The 18,781-nt window shown below is 51.6% G+C and overlaps 1 protein-coding gene across 1 annotated transcript in view; it reads right to left on the reverse strand.

Moving 5' to 3' along the window:
- Positions 1 to 18,781, reverse strand: part of GLB1L2 (galactosidase beta 1 like 2) — a 39,211-nt gene that overhangs the window by 15,878 nt on the left and 4,552 nt on the right. The window contains exons 2-5 of the mRNA XM_025265966.3: positions 12,043 to 12,240; positions 10,078 to 10,146; positions 9,609 to 9,704; positions 7,544 to 7,652 (exon numbers count right to left, since the gene is read on the reverse strand). Coding sequence (XP_025121751.2) covers positions 7,544 to 7,652; positions 9,609 to 9,704; positions 10,078 to 10,146; positions 12,043 to 12,240 — 472 coding nt within the window. The remainder of the gene's footprint in view (positions 1 to 7,543; positions 7,653 to 9,608; positions 9,705 to 10,077; positions 10,147 to 12,042; positions 12,241 to 18,781) is intronic.

The raw sequence follows: 18,781 nt of genomic DNA on the forward strand, positions 1-18,781 counted from the left end.
AACTTTAACCCTCCAAAATAAGGCATACAAAGAAACAGGAAAATGTAGCTCATTCAAAGAACAAAATAAATCTCTAGAAATAGTGTCTAAAGGAACTAGAAATGGTCTCTAAAGAAACACACACACTGAACTGAGACAAAGAATTTTAAAACAACTGTCATAAATATGATCAAAGAGCTAAAGAAAAACATGGACAGAAATCAAGGCAAGGACATATGGACAAACTGAGAATATCAATAAAGAGACAGAAATGATTTCAAAAAGAACTAAACAGAAATTCTGGAGCTGAAAAGTACATTGTCTAAACAGAAAAATTCACCATAGGAGTTCAACTGCATACTCAAACAGGCAGAAGAAAGAGTGTGCAGACTGGACGACAGGTCATGTTGAATTATTGAGTCTGAGGAGCAAAAACAAAAAAGAATAAAGACAAGGGAAGAGGTCCTAGGAGACTTTATGCAAATCAGTAAACAGACAATTGCACTCACTATAGGAAGGCCAAAAGGAGAAGAAAGGGCAGAGATCCGAGCTTCAGTGAAATCCAAGTAACGTTAAACCAGAGACCCGCACCAATACATATTATCAAACTGTCAGAAGACTGAGAGATTCTTGAAAGGATCAAGAGAAACACAACTTGGCATGTACAAAGGATTCCCAACCTTGAAGAACATTTGGTCCTGTCCAAAACATCCATAAGATATTCAATCCATAAGACATTTGGTTCATATGACATTCAGTTATGCCAAAAGGTCTTTGAAATCTAGTTCTACCCAAAATGTCCATGAGCCTATTTGCCCCACACTAAATAGCTTGGATAAGACCAAACATCAAAGACCTTTGAGTGTGGACCGAATGTCTGCTAACCATCCCCAGTGAGATTACCAGCGGACATCTCATCAGAAATCTTGCAGGACAGAGCCAGTAGGATACTATATTCAAAGTACTGAAGGAAAAAAACTAGCAACTGAGATTTCTCTATGTGGCAAAACTGTCCTTCAAAAATAACGGAGAAATTAAGACATTGTCAGACAAATAAAACCTGAAGGAATACATTACCACCGCTGCTGCTGCTGCTGCTGCTAAGTTGCTTCAGTCGTGTCTGACTCTGTGCGACCCCAGAGATGGTAGCCCACCAGGCTCCCCCATCCCTGGGATTCTCCAGGCAAGAACACTGGAGTGGGTTGCCATTTCCTTCTCCAATGCATGAAAGTGAAAAGTCAAAGGGAAGTCGCTCAGTCGTGTCCAACTCCTATCAACCCCATGGACTGCAGCGCACCAGGCTCCTCCACCCATGGGATTTTCCAGGCAAGAGTACTGGAGTGGGGTGCCAGTGCCTTCTCCAGCATTACCACTAGACTTGCTTTATAGGAAATGCTACACAGCGTCCCTCAGGTTGAAATGACAGGATGCTAGATGAGAACTCAAAGCCAGGTGAGAATATAAACTTTCCTGGGACAGGTAAACATGTGAACAAATATATAATTTTAGTTTGTAACTCCATTTGTTATTCTTTGCAGGAGTTAAAAGACAAGTATATAAAAATAATTATGGGTCTATATTAATTGGTACACAATATATAAAAATACAATTTGTGATAGCAATAATATAAAGGGGATGGAACTGTAAAAAGTAGAGTTTTTGTATGTGATTGAAGTTAAGATGGTATCAATATAAAAGAGAATGTCATAACTTTAGGACAGTGTATGTAATCCCCATGGTAACCAAAATATCTGTAGAATATACACAAAAGGAAATAAGAAGAATCAAAACTTGTTACTTAAAAAATTCAACTAGTAAAATCTGCTGCAAAAAAAATATCAACTAAATACAAACGAAGGCAGTAATGAAGGAAATAAGGGAGAAAAAAGCTATAAGACACACAGTAAACAAATAACAAAACAACAAAAGTAAGTGCATCCCTGTCAGTAATTACTTTAAATATAAATGGATTAAACTCCCCAATCAAAAGACAGATTTTCAGAATGCATAAAAAAGCAATACCTAACTATAGGCTGTCTACAAGACACTCATGTTAGACCTGTGGACATACATGGGTTGAAAGAGAAAATACGGAAAAAGATATTCTGTGTAAATAGTAACCAAAAGAGAGCAGGGGGTGACCATAGTAGCAAACAACATGGACTTTAAGTCATAAATTGTTAGAAGGGAGAAAGAAAGACATTATTTAATGTACACAGGTGTATAGATATTCATATTTGCACAACAATAAAAGGGTCAATTTAGAGGGTGCAATAATTATAAACATATATGCACCAAACACCAGAGCTCCAAAGCAAATATTGGCAGAATTAAAGGGAGAAATGCAACTCTATAAAAACAGTAGACGACTTCAATACTCCATTTTCAGTAGAATAACCAGACAGAAGATCAAGAAGGACACAGAAGACTTGAACAACACTGCAGACAAGTGAGACCGGACCTGTGTGTACAGAACACCCCACCCACCAGCAGCACAACACACTGCCCTCGGATGCACGTGGACCACTCTCCACGACAAACCGCAGGCTAGGCCATATGGCACGCTTTAACAAAATTTAAGGCTGAAATCATAGAAAGTATCATTTCCATTACAGAAAAGATGAAAGTAGAACCCAACAACAAAAAGGAAACTGGAAAAGTCACAAGACTGTGAACTGTTTAATCAGTGTTAATCAGTGACTCAAAGAAGAAATCTCAGGAAACCTAGAGAATATCTTGAGACAAATTAAAATAAAAACACAACATACAAACTTGTGGGATACAATGAAAGCGCTATAAACACTTTAAAATAGAAGAAAGATCTCAAGTCAATAACCTAACTTTTCACCTTAAGCAACTGGAAAAGAAGAAACTAAACTCAAAGGTAACAGAAGGAAGGAAATAAGAAATATGAGCAGGGGGAAAAGAGAAGATTAGAAAAACAATAGGGAAAAAGCAACCAATCTTTTCTTGGTTCTCTGAAAAGATTAATAAAATTGACAAACCTTTAGTTACAGTAAGAAAAGACTCAAGTAGAAACACACAACAGGCCAAGACTGAATTGCGAAAAAAGAAACATCTGAACAGATTTACAACTAGTGAGGAAATTTACACCAATCTTTCTCAAATTCTAAACAGTTTGAAAAAAGGGAACACTTCCAAATTTACTCTATGAGGCCAGTATTACCAAAGCCAGAAGAGTTAACAAGGAAAGAAAAATACAGACCAATATCCCTCATGAATATTGATGCAAAAATCTTAAGCATAATACTAAAAAAACCAAATTCAGCAGCATACGAAAAAGATTATACACCATGAAAATGTGGAGTTTATTCCTGAATATAAGGATGATTCAATAAAATCAATGTTATACACCACATTAATGAAATGAAGGTAAAAAAAAAAACACACAATTACCTCAAATGATGTTGTAAAAAAGCATTTCAAAAATTCAGCATGATTTCATAATAAAAATACTCAACAAATTACTAATATAAGGAAACTATCTCACCTTTAAAAAGGCTATAATGTGAACAGCCCACAGCCAGCCTCATACTCACTGAAACCTTTTCCTCTGAGATTAAGACTGAGACAAGATTCCTGCCTTTACCACTTCTATTCAACAAGGTATAGAGAGTGTTAGCTAGAGCAATTAGGAAAAAAAGAGTGATATAAGTCATCCAAGTTGGAAAGGAAGATGCAAAATTATCTCTTATTTGCAGACAATATGATCTTATGAGTAGAAAACCATGAAGATTACATACAGAAACAAACCTGTTAGTTCTAGTGAACAAAACGGCAAATCCACAGGATATGAAGCCAATGCACAAAGAATTCAATGGTTTCTATGCACTATCAGTGAAAACTTCTACATACAATAACATCATAAAGATTTAAATATTTAGGAATAAATTTAATCAAGGAGGTAAATCTTACACACTGAAACCTACAAAATGTTGCCAAAAGAAAGAAGATGCCAATAATGGAAAGGTACCCTGTGTTCATAGACTGAAAGATTTAATATTATTAAGATGTCATTACTACTCAAAGTAATCTACAAAGTCAATGTAATCCTTGTCAAAATGCCAGTGTTTTAAAACAAACAGAAAAAGGCATCGTAAAATCCACATGGAATCTCAAGAGACTCTAAATATTCAAAACGATGCTGGAAAAAAAGAACAAAGTTAGAGGTCTCACACTTTCTGACTTCAAAACTTACCACACAGCTATGGTAATCAAAACGTGTGGTCCTGGCCTCAAGACAAATATATAGACCAATGGAATAGAATAGAGAGCCCAGAAATAAACTCACACATATGGTCAAAGGATTTTCTCCAAGGGTGGCAAAAACCTATTCAATGGGGAAAGGACAGTCATTTTTTTCAACAAATGACGGCAAGAAAACTGGATATGCACATGCAGAAAACAAAGCTGGAGCCTTACGTTATGCACACCAGCTGAAACGCTTAACTCGGAGGAGACCATAAACCGGAATGGGAGAGCAACACCATGAAACTCTCAGAAGGCGCCACAGGGGAGAAGCGTCGTGAAATTGGAGTTGGCAACGATTTACCTGAAGCACAGGCACCACAGGGAGAAACAAGACGCACTGGACTTACGAACACCCTCAGAGTGAACACGCTCAGGGCGGGAGAAGATATTTACAAGACATACATTTGATAAGATACTGATTGACACTGAAGAAAGAACTCCTACAACCACAAAAACACACAGACCAACTAAAAGATGGGCAAAGAATCGGAATAAACATTTCTCCAAGGAAGATATATACATGGCCAGGAAGGACATGAAAAAATACTCCACATCACTAATTATTAAGTAATTCAAATCAAAACCACAGTGAGATACCACTTTACATCCATTAGGATGGCTTTTATGAAACAGACAGAAGACAGCAACTGTGGGCCAGGGTGTCAAGAAATCAGAATTCTGTGCACTGTCCATGAGGATGTAAAAGGGTGTGTTGTGGAACACTTAACTTTTCCTCAAAACCTTAAACACAGAAAAACCATGTGACCCAGCAAAACCACTTCTGGGTGTACATCCAAAGGAAGTGAAAGCGGACCCAAACAGATATCTGTACCCCATGGAGGAGGGCATGGCTACCCACTTCAGTATTTGCCGAGGTCCAGCCCCCAGCTGATCCAGGGTATTCGAAGGGGAGACGACGTCGGCAACTATTTAAATATTCATCAAAGATATAAAGAGTAATAGAATGAGGATAGCTCAGTAGGAAAATTCAGTGGAGAAAAGAGGCTGAGTAGCTTGGTTACGCGGAAAATCAATATAACCTGTGACACCAGGTTAGCTCTGACCACGGAGGCCGCAGGCGCCCTCTTGAATAGCGGAAGGTGCCCCACCTTAGACAACTTCTCGAGTGGGTCTTAGAAGCCCAGGCAAATAAATGGTTGCAGAGGACCTCCGCGCTCCAGATGGAGACTCAGCTGGAAATTGAGAAGAAAGAATGACATGGGGAGACCAAGCTTTGGTGAGCAAGGCCCGTAGCTTTATTTTCAACAGGGGTTTTTATACCCTAAGTTACACATAGAGGATAATAGGGGATGCAAAGTCAGCAGTCTTTGATCCTTATCAAAAACTAGGGTTTCTTTCCTGCAAATTTATCGTATACAAATGGTTTGGGTGATTTACATCATCTTCTGGCCAGAAGGCCTATTAATATTTTATGACTCTTGACAAAGGTTTGTCAACCATAAGACTTATTTTCTCTAAGAGTAATTATTCTAAGGTTTGGCGCCATCTTCCAAAGGTGTTAGATAAAACTGCATTCCTATAGGGCAGAGGTGTAATGGGTTTACAACAAAGGAAAGAATTTATTACCTTAAGGGTCTAAAGTTGCTAGCACCAAGGCCACTACTTATTTTTTTCTACATACCAACTGTATTAATTAATATACATTCAAGGATACAATACAGGGGATGTGGAAACTTGGCAGCAAGCATTGGCTCATCAATGATATCTTTTACTAGTTTTATTCTGACAGTTTCTAACTCTCTGAGAGGCTCTAAGCTATTTGAATATCTTAAGCTTCCCGTGCCTCTCGAGGCTGGGAGACTGTAAACAATTGTATGCATAGCTGTAGGAGTCCGGGTAAACTTGTCAGGTGAGTTAGAGAGCCATCTGAGGGGCTTAGATTTAAACACTCCTAATGCCCAGGAACTTAATTAATTGGAGCTGTAAGTTAACTCTTTGTCAGGGAGAGCGAGATGGTGGTGGGGGACAGCCCCCGGTAAAGTCAGAGGTAAGAGCACAAAGCAATAAAGTAGGCAGACTCTGGTTTTTGGGGGGTAGATGCTCGAGAATATCCAGGGGGACTCCCGAGGCTCGATCCCGCCTTTGCGTCTGCCGAGCCTCCTTCCTCATGACCTTTGTCACGAGTGGAGCGCCTCTCGCCGGCTCCCGGCAGGTATTCTTGCCTAGAGAATCCCCATGGACAGAGGAGCCTGGGGGGCAACTGTCCATGGTGTCACAAAGAGTCGGACACGACTAAGCGCCTAAGCACAGCACCCAGAAAAAACTGTCCTGGATTAGGTATGACCTTTCCGTGCTTAAGAAGGATTCTGGGCCACATCCCACACAGCCACCCCACGGCCCTCGGCCCCACCCCCACCTCTGCTGCCCAGCCTACGGCAGCTTACTGAATCGTCTTGGCAAGCCCATCTTCCTCGCAAAAAGCTAGACTAAGAATTTTCCTAGCTTCTTGCTTCTTTCATGACTGAGGCTGCCAGATTTAGTAAGTAAAAATACAAGACATCCAGTTATAATGCTTGAACTTACAACAAATAATTTTTAAATAAGCAATGAATTTTTAAATGTAACTGCCCCATGCAATATTCAGGACATATGTATACTTAAAAAATGTATTTCTTGTTTATCTGAAGTTCACATGTAACGGGGGTCTCCTGTGTTTAACTTGCCCACCCTACATAGGACCAACAGTTCCTTTGATCTGTGTACTGTGAATATCCCAAACCACTGACTCACAGCCGTTTTTATCAATGAACTAATTTTTTAACTGTGCTAATTTCTCAGTGTCACACTTCTTGCTTTTACAGAAGCAAGAGTTTATTTGCATTCCTGCTTTTTCATTGGTTCCAATTATTAGATGCCACATTAAGACACTTTCTGGCCCAAATTCATTTTAAGACATCCGTTTTGAATGATAAACCTGCACCGTGCAGCGCCCTTTTGGGAGCCGAGGGATGGACTTGGGACGCCACCAGTGGAGACTATAAGGAGAAGGCCCCCTCTTCACAGGCGAGGGGCTGTCCCAGGGGTGCCTCTCCAGCGGAGCTGGGCCCTGCACTGCGGGACGGGACGGACGAGCCGTCCCCCAGCACCCTGAGTCACAGCCCCGTGCCCGCCCGCACTGTGCCGGGCTTCGGAGCATACGCCCGGCAGCGCGGCACCAGGCAGGCCGCCGCGGAGGAGGGTGGCGGCCGCGGGAAGCGCCGTGAGCTGAGAGCCTGACCGGGCTGCAGCACCGGTGGGGGGCGCGGAGGGCAGGCCCAGTCTGCTCTTTTACCTGGAGCGGCACCACCCTGAGCATCAGGTGGTCAAAATAAAGGTCCACTGCTTCTGTGAAGCCCTTGTACGTTGTTCTCAGCCTCATGTCAGGGTCTCGGAGTAACCAGCTTGAATGAAAAGGGGAGGGTGATTAGTTTCACCATCTGGGGGTTTGCTCTGAGCAGGATGATGGCTGAAAGGGAGCAGCTTCAGGGAGCCCAGGGGTGACCCTGGAGGCCAGTCAGGACACAGGGCAGACGCTGGCACGGGCCAGACCCCCAGGATGCAGTGCACATGCTGGCACAGGCCAGAACCTGCTTTCTCCCTGAGGACCCAGCACTGCTGGCCATTCTAGTTCTGAGTCACGGCCAGGTGTCTGGCTGCCAGTCAGAGGGACCAAAGCTTTCATTGAAGCCAAGGCCCATGTCTCAAGACTTTACACAGCATCTCATCAGAGAGGGGCAAAGAGAAAGGGGTCAGGGATCACTGGGACTGGAGGACACAGGGGTCGCCTTCTGCTATCATCAGAAAAAGCAATCCTGGGGACTGAGAGAAGGGGTCTGGCCTCCTCTCTCTGGTCCAGCTGCTCCCCATCTGAACGGGCTCCTCAGCATCCAGAGCTCCACCTGGGGTATGGGGGGAGGGGGGAGGGAGGATGGGTTGGGGGAGGGAGGGGGGGGACCCTGGAGACAAGGTTAACCCTGCCCCTGGGCCGAAGGGGGAGAGGTGGCGGAGGGGGAGCAGTGGGAGGGGAAAGTGTGGGGGAGTGGGGGAGGGGAGAGGGGAGAGGGAGGAGGAGCTGGAGACAAAGAAGGTTAACCCTGCCCTGGCCTGCCTGCGGTGTTCATCCCACAGGTAAGCACGGAGCACCACTTCCAGAACTGCAGCCAAGGTGTTTTCCTTCTCATACAGATTCTGAGGAACATTTATGTTTTCCTAAAAAAGGCCCCAGTGCTTCTCGCATCCTGGTCCAGAAGAACTGAACAGGCTGAGAAAGCCATCACTGGATCAGGCCACTGGGTGACCGTGGAGAGACGGCCTCCTGGGGCCCGACGCCCGCGTCCATCACAGGGAAAGCTCTAGTCTCTGGTCCCCGCTGGGACTCCGTCTGTTTGCAGCACGCTCAGCTCCACCTCCTGAGAATGCCCGCCTAGGACCTGAGCGGAGGGTGCAGGGTGGCCTGAGGGCTTCAGAGCTCAGACTTAATTGGGCACTGCGGACACAGGGTTTCTAACCCGTGGGGAGGAGGGGCGAGGCTGTGTGAGCCTCAGGGCCCCTCGCCGGGCTGAAGGCCCAGCGACAGAAGGGGTCTGGGCAGTGGGGCAGGCCTGGTTGCCCTGGAGATGAGAGTGAGGCCTTTGCAGAGCAGAAGGCGGCACATGGGACCAGCCCGCTTCCCTCTGGGGGGCGGACCCGGGAGAGGGAGCTAGCAGCTAGAACCAGCTAGCAGCCAGACCCCTTCTCTCGGCCCCCAGGATTGACAGGCATGGACCCTGTCAACAGGAAACCCTTCTGCTGGAATATTACTAGTGGTGGTAACACCTGGGACCAGAGCTGACCCTGGCTCGAGGTAATCCTGCCCGACTCCTGAGTCAACCACAGGCACGGTTCTGACTCCTCTGGAGACCCCTTCCCAAGACAGCTCATCAGGGCCTGAGATCTGAAGGCGAAAGATAAAACTCAAACTGCGTGTTTCTCCTCTACGTTATCAAAATGCTTGCGCTTAAAAACATGCTTCGTAGCACACCTAAGGAACAGGAGGGTGGGTTTGACTTCTCCTGTTTTTCAGAAAGTGAGGCCCGTCTGGAGTGGGCGGGACCGGACCGAGGCCGAGCCCCACAGCAGGGCCCGGCGCCTGAGAACGGCCTCCCGCGCCTGCGGCACGGAGCCATGTGGAATCTGACGAGGACAGCAACTGTGACGTCACTGACGAGGCTGCCCTTTGGGGGCCACTTATTCTGAAAAAGAGCCTCAGCGCAGGGTGAAACGTTCATGTAGGCAGCAGCATCAGCCCACGGGGTGCTCAGCGCTCACGTGAGCGCACAGGGCACTCCCAGCCACGGCCGAGGCCCAGCCCCGCTCACCTGGGCAGGCCCCCGAGGTCCACCTCGCTGCAGATGTAGGGGCCTGGACGCAGGATCACCCACAGCCCCACCTCTGCTGCCAGCAGGATGAAGGCCCTGAGGGGTCGGAGTAACCCACTCTCAGGACTCGGAGCTGGCGGGGGAACATGGCCCAGCGGCCCCTCCCCTCACCGGCCCGGCCCTCCCTGGGGGGCTGGGGACGCTGAGGGCAGGACGCCCCCCGCAGAGCAGAGACGCCCTCCCCCACCGCCCCCCCTCCGGGGCCCCAGCCTGGGATGTCAGCGCAGCCGCTCTGGGGAGGGACCGCAGGACTGTGCTTGGGGGACAGGCCCGGCCTGGGGGTGGCGGGGTCGTGATGGAGAGCGTGGGGCCAGCACAGGCTCCCCCCGCGGCCCCCTCTGCCCAGATGGCCTGTGGGTTCCCGCCCCTCAGACCCCCAGCCCCACCCCAGCCGGGTCACAGAACCTACTCCAGGTCCAGGTTCCCGGAGAAGTCGAATGTGCCTCTCTCCGGCTCATGGAGGTTCCACGGGACGTAGCTGTGGCAGGGAAGAGGGTGACAGGCGTGAGGCCCCCAGTGGTTCTCCACTCTGTCTCCCAGACCAGCACCTCCGTCCCTAAAACCCTCATGACGGCTGAAGACGGATTTCTCAGGTACGCCGTCTGAGCGGCGTCAGGGCTGGAATGGAGAAAAACTGGAGAGATCGGGGAGCTTGCAGAAGCAGGGCAAGCCCTCCCCCACCCGGCCCCCCGGAGAAGGGCAGAGGGCCAGGAGATGGGGGGCATCCCTCCCTCCCCCTTCTCCATCATCCTGTATCTTCACCAGAGAAAGAAGTAACTTTATGGGCAAAGCAGTTAAAAATGAGGCAGGCTAAGACCTGGAACCCTTGCCGAGGTGCCTGCACCTGGACAAACACAAAATACAGCAACAAAATACAGAGAAACTATAAGAGACCAAACACAACCGCACACACGTGGGGCAAAGTACGGCCAAGACACAGGGAGACCCAGAACCCAGCTGCCATTTCCAAGGTGCGGGGGGCAAAAGCAGGGCCCATGCAGGACCCCTCCACGCAGCATCACCAAGTGGGGGACCACCTAGTCCCCATGCCAGCCCCCCGGACCCATCCCCACCCCCGGGAGGAGCCCCCGTTTCTGCTCTTGCTCCCCCCAGGTACACCCTCTCCTGCGACCCTCCTCTGGCCTCTGGTCAGTGCCTAGTGATTAGAGTCCTAGAACCCTGGTCGGCAACAAAAGGAGGGCAAAAAGGAGTCCTGCTCCTCTGGCCTCTGGTCAGTGCCTACTGATTAGAGCCCTAGAACCCTGGTCGGCAACAAAAGGAGGACAAAAAGGAGTCCTGCTCCTCTGGCCTCTGGTCAGTGCCTACTGATTAGAGCCCTAGAACCCTGGTCGGCAACAAAAGGAGGGCAAAAAGGAGTCCTGCTTCTCAGCACCACTAATGCAGCACTCGGAGTCCCAGACCCGGTCACAGACGCGGGTTCTCACCCTGAAGAGAGAATCAGGAAATGTAAGTTCTTTAAGGGGCTGCCTCTGAGTCCCTGCTGCCCCTCCCTGGACGCCACCCACAGCAGCCTCTGGGGGAAGGCCCCTGATTGCAAAGGTGAACAGGTGGCTTCCTGCTTCCACTTCAGACTCAAGAGCTCAGACTCTCCTGCTCTTAAAAAGCAAAATGCTCAGCCCGCCGGAGCCCTGTAACAGGAGCATGTGCCCCCAGGACCAGAAATAAATGGATGCCGCTAGGTAACCTTCCTGGAAAATCACATACTTTGTTCAACTATGCTGTCATGGTTCAGAACACCCCGTAACTGTCCTTAGAACTGACTTCAAAATCGGTTCATAAACTACCAAGAAAACCCACGTCCTTGACTTGTAATCACACATTTTTGCCTGAAGTTTTCATAACCCAGCCTGATCATGCACTTGGTTTCATAGACTTGGGTCCAAACATCTGTTGGAAATGCTGAAAAAGACATCCACAAAATGATCAAGATTTTTTTCCCAACCGAGCACACGTAACTGATTCCCTGATCAGCACAGAGGCCAGTGGCCACCGCGGGTTGACCCTGCGCTTGTTCCAGGATGGAAGCCCCAGCTTCTGAAGATGGTTCCAGAAAGCGATATGGAGACAGGTGTGCTGGGAAAATCCACACACACCCTGGCAAAGGGGGCTCCTTCCTTAGCCCCCCAGGGGTGCTGGGCTGCTCCTCCTTAAGAGACCCGCGGAAAGCCGGGCTCCTCTCCTGTACCCACGGGGGCCGAGCTCCTCCCCCTTAGAGACCCGCGGGGGGGCCCGGTCTCCTCTCTCGGACCCACGGGGGCCGGGCTGCTCCCCGTTAGACCCGCGGCCCGAAGCCGGACCAGGTGAGGGGCGCGGGGTGTGCGGTGCAGGGTGCGGGGCGCGGGGCGGTCCTCACGTGGTCAGCGTGTTGAGGCCGCAGGCCCGCAGCTTCAGGAGCCGGTCCCTCCAGTAGGCCCGGGGCACCCGGAAGTAGTGGACGGAGCCCCCGAAGATCCAGAAGGCCGAGTTCTCCAGCTTGAAGTTCTGGCCGTCGGCCCGCAGCCCCAGGTGCCGGCGCCGCCACAATGAAGCGCCGAAGCCGCTCCAGTCCAGCCTGCGGGAGACAGGGCCTCAGAGCCGGCCTGCCAGCCGGGCGCGTGGGGTGTGGGCAGCCGGGCCCCCGCCTCCGCCTCCAGCCCCGGGACTGCGCCCGACGCTAGACTCAAGGCCGCCACGCAGCTCACGCGCCTAGCGGGCTCACACCCAGCCAGCGAGGAACAGACAAGACGGCTTTCAACACAGGGCTGTGCTCAGAAGGGAGGTCGGGGTGCACGCGGGCAGGTGTCTAAGGGCAGAAAAGCTGCCTTTCGGTGCTGGGACCGAGAGGACTCGGGGGCGGACGGGGCTTCCTACAGCGGCCACCGGACACACATCAAAGCAGCAGCTACTTGACACGGTACCTCGGGGTCACCTCAAGGTCACAGCCCCCAGGCTGGCGGTGCAGATACCTGAAGAGAGGGACCAGTTAGGAACAGCGTCTGCTCAGGGACCCAGCGTCCAAGGCTCACGTTCCTGAGGAGGGGGTGTGGCCGAGGGGCGTCCGGAAGGGGAGCGCCCACCAGGGGGCTGCCAGGAAGGTGAGTCCATAGAATGTGCCCCCGGGAGTCGGAGGGCTGCCGGGGCGGGGAGGGGGCCCTCACGCAACACGGAACCCCACCCCGTCTCCCGTCCAGCCCGTCTCAGGGAGGAGGGGAGTGGTCAGGGCTGCCTTGGCCCTGCTGTGAAAAGGCCCCTAGGAGTCTCTGGTCTTGGCATTTATCTTCAAACAGAAGCTAAACTCAAACTCGGGTTGAAAGAGGCACGTGACAACCAGCGCCGGCTGAGGCACAGCCTTGCCCGCCCGAGCCTCTCCGGCCACAGGCATGTGTGGAGGCCCTCTCCCCCGGCTCCACACCACGGGCTCAGGTCTGACCGGCCACGAAACAGGCAGTGTGGACGACTGCCACAGCCCGTGCTCCTCAGCGGAGCAGACCCGGCTGGTCCCACACCTGGTCCTCGCTGAGACCGGGGCAGAAACGGAGATGTCTCCCCCACAATGACAGTGACTGCATGTCTGCGGAGGCACAAGAGGCGGCGTCAGGGACAGCCACTGTGGGCGGCCTGGAGCCCCTCAAAGTCTAGCAACAGAGCTACCGTGATGCAACCCCACTCCCGGGCGTGTATCTGTAGGACCATAATTCCTTACCAGCTGAGCCACAAGGGAAGCCCAAGAACACTGGAGCCGGTACTCTCCCTTCTCCTGGGGATCTTCCCAACCCAGGGAGTGAACCGGGGTCTCCTGCACTGCAGGCAGATTCTTTACCAGCTGAGCTATCACGGAAGCCCTATAATTCAGAAAGACACACACACCCCTACGTTCATTGCAGCGCAATTTACAACAGCCAGGACATGGAAGCCACCTAGATGTCCCTCGGCAGATGAATGGATAAAGATGTGGTACAAAGCAATATTACTTAGCCACAAAAAGAACAAAATAATGCCATTTGCAGCAACACAGATGGACCTAGACAGTTCATTCTGAGTAAAGTAAATCAAAGACACATACATGATATTGCTTATAATGTAGAACCTAAACAGAGAGGTACAAATGACCTTACAGCATAGAACTAAAATCACGGATGTGAAAAATCACGGATGTGAAAACACAGCTATGGTCAGCAGGGGTGGGGGAGGAGCGCACTGGAGACTGTGAAATGGCCATCTGCGGGCAGCTGTAAACCCATCAGGGGTTCCTTCCCCGAAAGTTTCACGTTCCGAGTGACTTAAAATCAAATTTCAAAATACATTTCCCAAATGACCACCTGCTCAGGGACGTGGAAACAAAAGCAGTATCTTTGAGAGGAGAGTCTGCACATGAGCCCTGGCCCTCCCCGGGGGGGTGCCGTCCCTGAGGGCTGGGGACCCTGAGCCCTGGCCCTCCCCGGGGCGGTGCCATCACTGAGGGCTGGGGACCCTGGCTCCGTGGCACGGCCCTGCCCGGCACCTGGGGCCATCACCTGTCGTAAGTCCTCACAAGGGCTGCATGAGGGTCGGACACCAGGGAAGTGCGACGAAAGAGCCTGTGACAAGGCAGCCCTCACGAGCCTTGAGGCATGCTGTCCTGTGAGGCACGCAGGGAAGGGCTTAACGAGACGACATGTTAAAGAGGTATCTTACAAGCGACAAAAGCATCTTCTCACTGTTTGAAATCAATTCATTTTAACATGCTTTGCAAATAGAATAGCTTCAGTGGGTTTTCTGTGTCCCTGATATGAACAATCCCAATCTTTCCCATTTAATTCAGCTGCTGCTGCTGCTGCTGAGTTGCTTCAGTCATGTCCGACTCTGTGGGACCCCATAGACAGCAGCCCATCAGGCTCCCCTGTCCCTGGGATTCTCCAGGCAAGAACACTGGAGTGGGTTTCCATTTCCTTCTCCAATGCATGAAAGTGAAAAGTGAAAGTGAAGAATACATTTGAATCAGTTCTAATGAGGTGGATGAAACTGGAGCCTATTATACAGAGTGAAGTAAGCCAGAAAGAAAAACACCAATACAGTATACTAACGCATATATATGGAATTTAGAAAGATGGTAACAATAACCCTGTGTACGAGACAGCAAAAGAGACACTGATGTATAGAACAGTCTTATGGACTCTGTGGGAGAGGGAGAGGGTGGGAAGATTTGGGAGAATGGCATTGAAACATATAAAATATCATGTATGAAATGAGTTGCCAGTCCAGGTTCGATGCACGATACTGGATGCTTGGGGCTGGTGCACTGGGACGACCCAGAGGGATGGAATGGGGAGGGAGGAGGGAGGAGGATTCAGGATGCGGAACACATGTATACCTGTGGCGGATTCATTTTGATATTTGGCAAAACTAATACAGTTATGTAAAGTTTAAAAATAAAATAAAATTAAAAATTTTTTTTAAAAAAGTGAAAGTGAAGTCTCTCAGTTGTGTCCAATTCTTCACAACCCCATGGACTGCAGCCTACCAGGCTCCTCCATCCATGGGATTTTCCAGGTAAGAGTACCGGAGTGGGCTGCCATTGCCTTCTCCGTTTAATTCAGCATTTCACTATATGTAATGTGCTGGGCGTTGTGCCAAGCCATCTTATTTCAGTTGTCCGTTTCATGGTGAAAGCACTGTCGGCTGGGCTGCTGTCGAAGCCAAGGGTCTGCAAACGCCAGACTCCACCCCCTCCCCACCTTGTGCCTGCGTGCAGTCTGCCAGCTGAGAACGGTTTTCACATTTGTAAATGGTTGGAAAAAATCAAACGAAGAGTACTTAGGGACATAAAGCAGTTATATTGAATTTGACATTTCGACATCCATAATTTTACTGATAACCCACCATCCGTCTACACATAGTCTGTGTTGCTCGGGGCTCAGTGACGTTGTGATGGCAGACAGCAGGGTCCTCAAACCTGGACACACTCTCCACCTGGGCCTTGCAGGACCCTGCCCACCCGCCCTGGAGCGTGAGCCCCGGCACGGCACAAGGAGGCCTGCGAGCTCCATGGTCACCACCAGGCCGCCTCCCTCCCCTGCCTGGCTCCAGGGCCACGCCTGGCTCTGCGCCACCTCCTGCTGCTCGTGGGAGGCCTCCAGCTCACCCACAGCCGAGCGCAGTCTCCTGCGTTCTGACCACATCTTCCCTGGTGGTGCACAGGCTTCCGTAGCCTTCAGCCTCAGCTGACCGCCCCACGCTCACCCAGGCAAGGACGCGCAGAGCTGCATGCAGATTCTCTGCTTCACAACAGGCACACTGACCACTGACCGTCCAGCGGTGAGCGCACAAATACACGTACAAACACACACACACACAGACAGCCCACTGACCGTCCAGCAGTGAACACACAAATACACGTACAAACACACACACACACAGACACCCCACTGAGCAATCATTCCACCAAGAAGCAATCCCTGATCACTGGCCAGAACTTCAACAGAAAAGCTCCTGGGAGTTCCCCAAGTCACTGACGTAACTTCTGTTCACAACCCCATCTCCCCAAAAGCTGTGAGGGCCTCCCCCACCCAGCAGGTACAGGGGTGCAGGTGGGGTGGGAGATGGCTCTCTGTGACCCCTTGTCCCAACACAGTCCCGGCAGAAACACACACTCCGTGGTCTGCGCCCCAGTGGATGACAAGTCATTGGGCACCTCTGTCTCCAGGACTGCCTTCCCCTGCAGGTCCTACACCTGGAGCTCGTTAGAAACACAGACACGCAGGCCCTACTGGGACCTACTGAGTCTGAGTCTGCACTGTGACCATTCCCCGGGGTAGATCTGAGAGCAGCCTGCAGCTTATCCTCTGATACACGTCTGCAGAGCCTCCTCCAGGGTGGGGCTTCTCCTTACCCATCTCTCTAGATCCTATGATTTTGTAGATTAAAAAACCTTCCTCTCGGTGCTCATTAAGAGGGGTAAAATCAACACTGAAAACAGCAAAGCTGCAGCTGCTATCGAAGGCCGAATGCTGGAGAAGCAGCTGCTTTGAGGACTTTCTGGTAGGTAACTAACGAGTCCTCAGTACACTAATGATAGGGATGGCTCCACGAGGAAAACCAGGGTGATAAACGCTGGGTTTCTCCAAGGAAGACTCTCTGGTAGGTAACTAACGAGCCCTCAGTACACTAATGATAGGGATGGCTGCACCAGGAAAATACATGCTGGGTTTCTCCAAGGACTTCACTGTGAGAGAACGAGGTGATGCATGTCAGAGCCCCATAAACAACAGCGTAAACAGTTATTAATACAGACGGTGATCATCAGCGCTGCTGCTTGTACCACTAATAACCACCTCTGGCCGCGCAGCTGACAAGCCGCGATCGAGCCAGGCGCCAGGGCCTGTGGCAGGGCCTTCTGACGGAGGCCTGTGAGCTCGGAGCCCACAGCCCCAGGGAACCCCTACTTCCTGCTGCTCTCCCGTGAGCAGTTCATTCCTGATGAAACTTTCAAAAAAAGATTTATTTATTTGGCTGCTCTGGGGCTTCTCAGTGGCACATGGGATCTTCAGTTTTCAACGTGGCATGCAGAACATTCAGTTGCCACATGCGGGATCCCGTTCCCTGACCAGGGCTAGACCTGGGCCCCCTGCACTGAGGGCAGAGTCTCAGCCACCGGACCACCAGGGACGTGCCCTGATGACACTTTCCGCGGAGACCAGGGCAGCTGCCTTCCTTCCAGCGAGAGCTCCCACCTACGCTCTCTTCTGGATTCCGGTCGCCTCTCTGTCGTAGGACGAGCAGGCTTTTGGTCCCGGAATGACCTGGGCGGCTGGCCTGGGCCCTGACTGACGGCTACGGAGGGGCTCCTGGCAGAGGACACGCGTCAGGACCCCTGGCAGGCCTCCCTGGGGTGGGGCGGGCTGGGGCAGGGGCCTGCCTGAGCCTCACCCCACTGCAGCTCGAGGGCCTGAGACAGGGCACAGGCTACCCGTCCCTGGATGTGGTCACACGTGCCGGCCGAGCGGAGGCGTCAGGGAAACGGACAGGTGTGCGGTGCCTGGCCAACCAGCTCCTCCTGTGAGATGAGCCCCAAAGCACTCCCCACTCTCAGAGAGGGAGACGGCCGATCCCACCACCTCCTTGAACCCTCGTTCAAGGTTGGGATCGGTCTGAAACGTCCCGACAGAGGTTGAGTGGGTCCCCGTGGGTGGGGCGGACACTGCACCAGCCTGGGGCTGAGCGGGGCTGGCAGGCTGCCTGCGGGCACGGCCGCCTCCTCGCCCTCTGTCCTCCATACGCACGTCCAGACCTGGACGGGCCAGCGCCCCACGCCCAGGCTCAGCAGAGACGACACGGTCAGTGCCAGGGCCTGCGGCCAGCGGCACCTGCAGCCGGCAGGTCCAGGGAGGCTCACCCAGCGTCGGGCTGACGAGTGGACAAGCTGGCACGTGAGCTGGGAGCCTGCGGGAACAGTCCTCCCACCCCCAGAGCAGGAGTCCCGGCTGGCCCAGGCGGGAGGGAGTCCTGCTCCACACATAACGCACACTGGTGCCCACTCGGTGAGGCTCCACTGAGTCTGCGTCCAGGGCTTCGCTCTAAAGATGCTGACCGTGAAAACACACCGCCAGTCCATGTGGCCGTGCCTGAGGCCGTCACCCAGACGGACACGATGAAGACACCTCACACTCAGGACTGAAATACATACTTCTCCTCATCACTCTGAAGACTGACGTGGCCACACGCTCCTGAGGCCCAGCTTCATCAACCACCCCGTCTCCAGAACCGCCCACCTGGGACCTTGGGGTCTCACCAGGCTTCAGCTCTGTGCACTCCTCCCTCAGTCGGGGGTGCTGGGGGGCTGGGGAGGGAATCCACCTGCTCCCCGTTCCTGGCCAGCGCCTCTGACACCCTACCCCAGAAGAGTGGCTCCTGCATCAACGCGTGAGCCCTGAGAGCTGCAGCTCTGCCCCGAGTCTGGCCCGGCTTCGCGGACGCGCTCCTTGGCCGTGTGCGCCAGGCCTTGGCTCCTGCTTTGCTGGGAGAGGCATTAACTGTTTCCAGAGGGCTGGGCCTTCCGTCCATCGGGCAGCATCCACAGGCCTGTGCCCACCGCTCCTGGCACCCCTGCCCATCCCCGTGGGAAGGACCTGGTGGGC

Source organism: Bubalus bubalis, chromosome 16 (assembly GCF_019923935.1).
Source record: "Bubalus bubalis isolate 160015118507 breed Murrah chromosome 16, NDDB_SH_1, whole genome shotgun sequence".
NCBI classification, from domain to species: domain Eukaryota; kingdom Metazoa; phylum Chordata; class Mammalia; order Artiodactyla; family Bovidae; genus Bubalus; species Bubalus bubalis.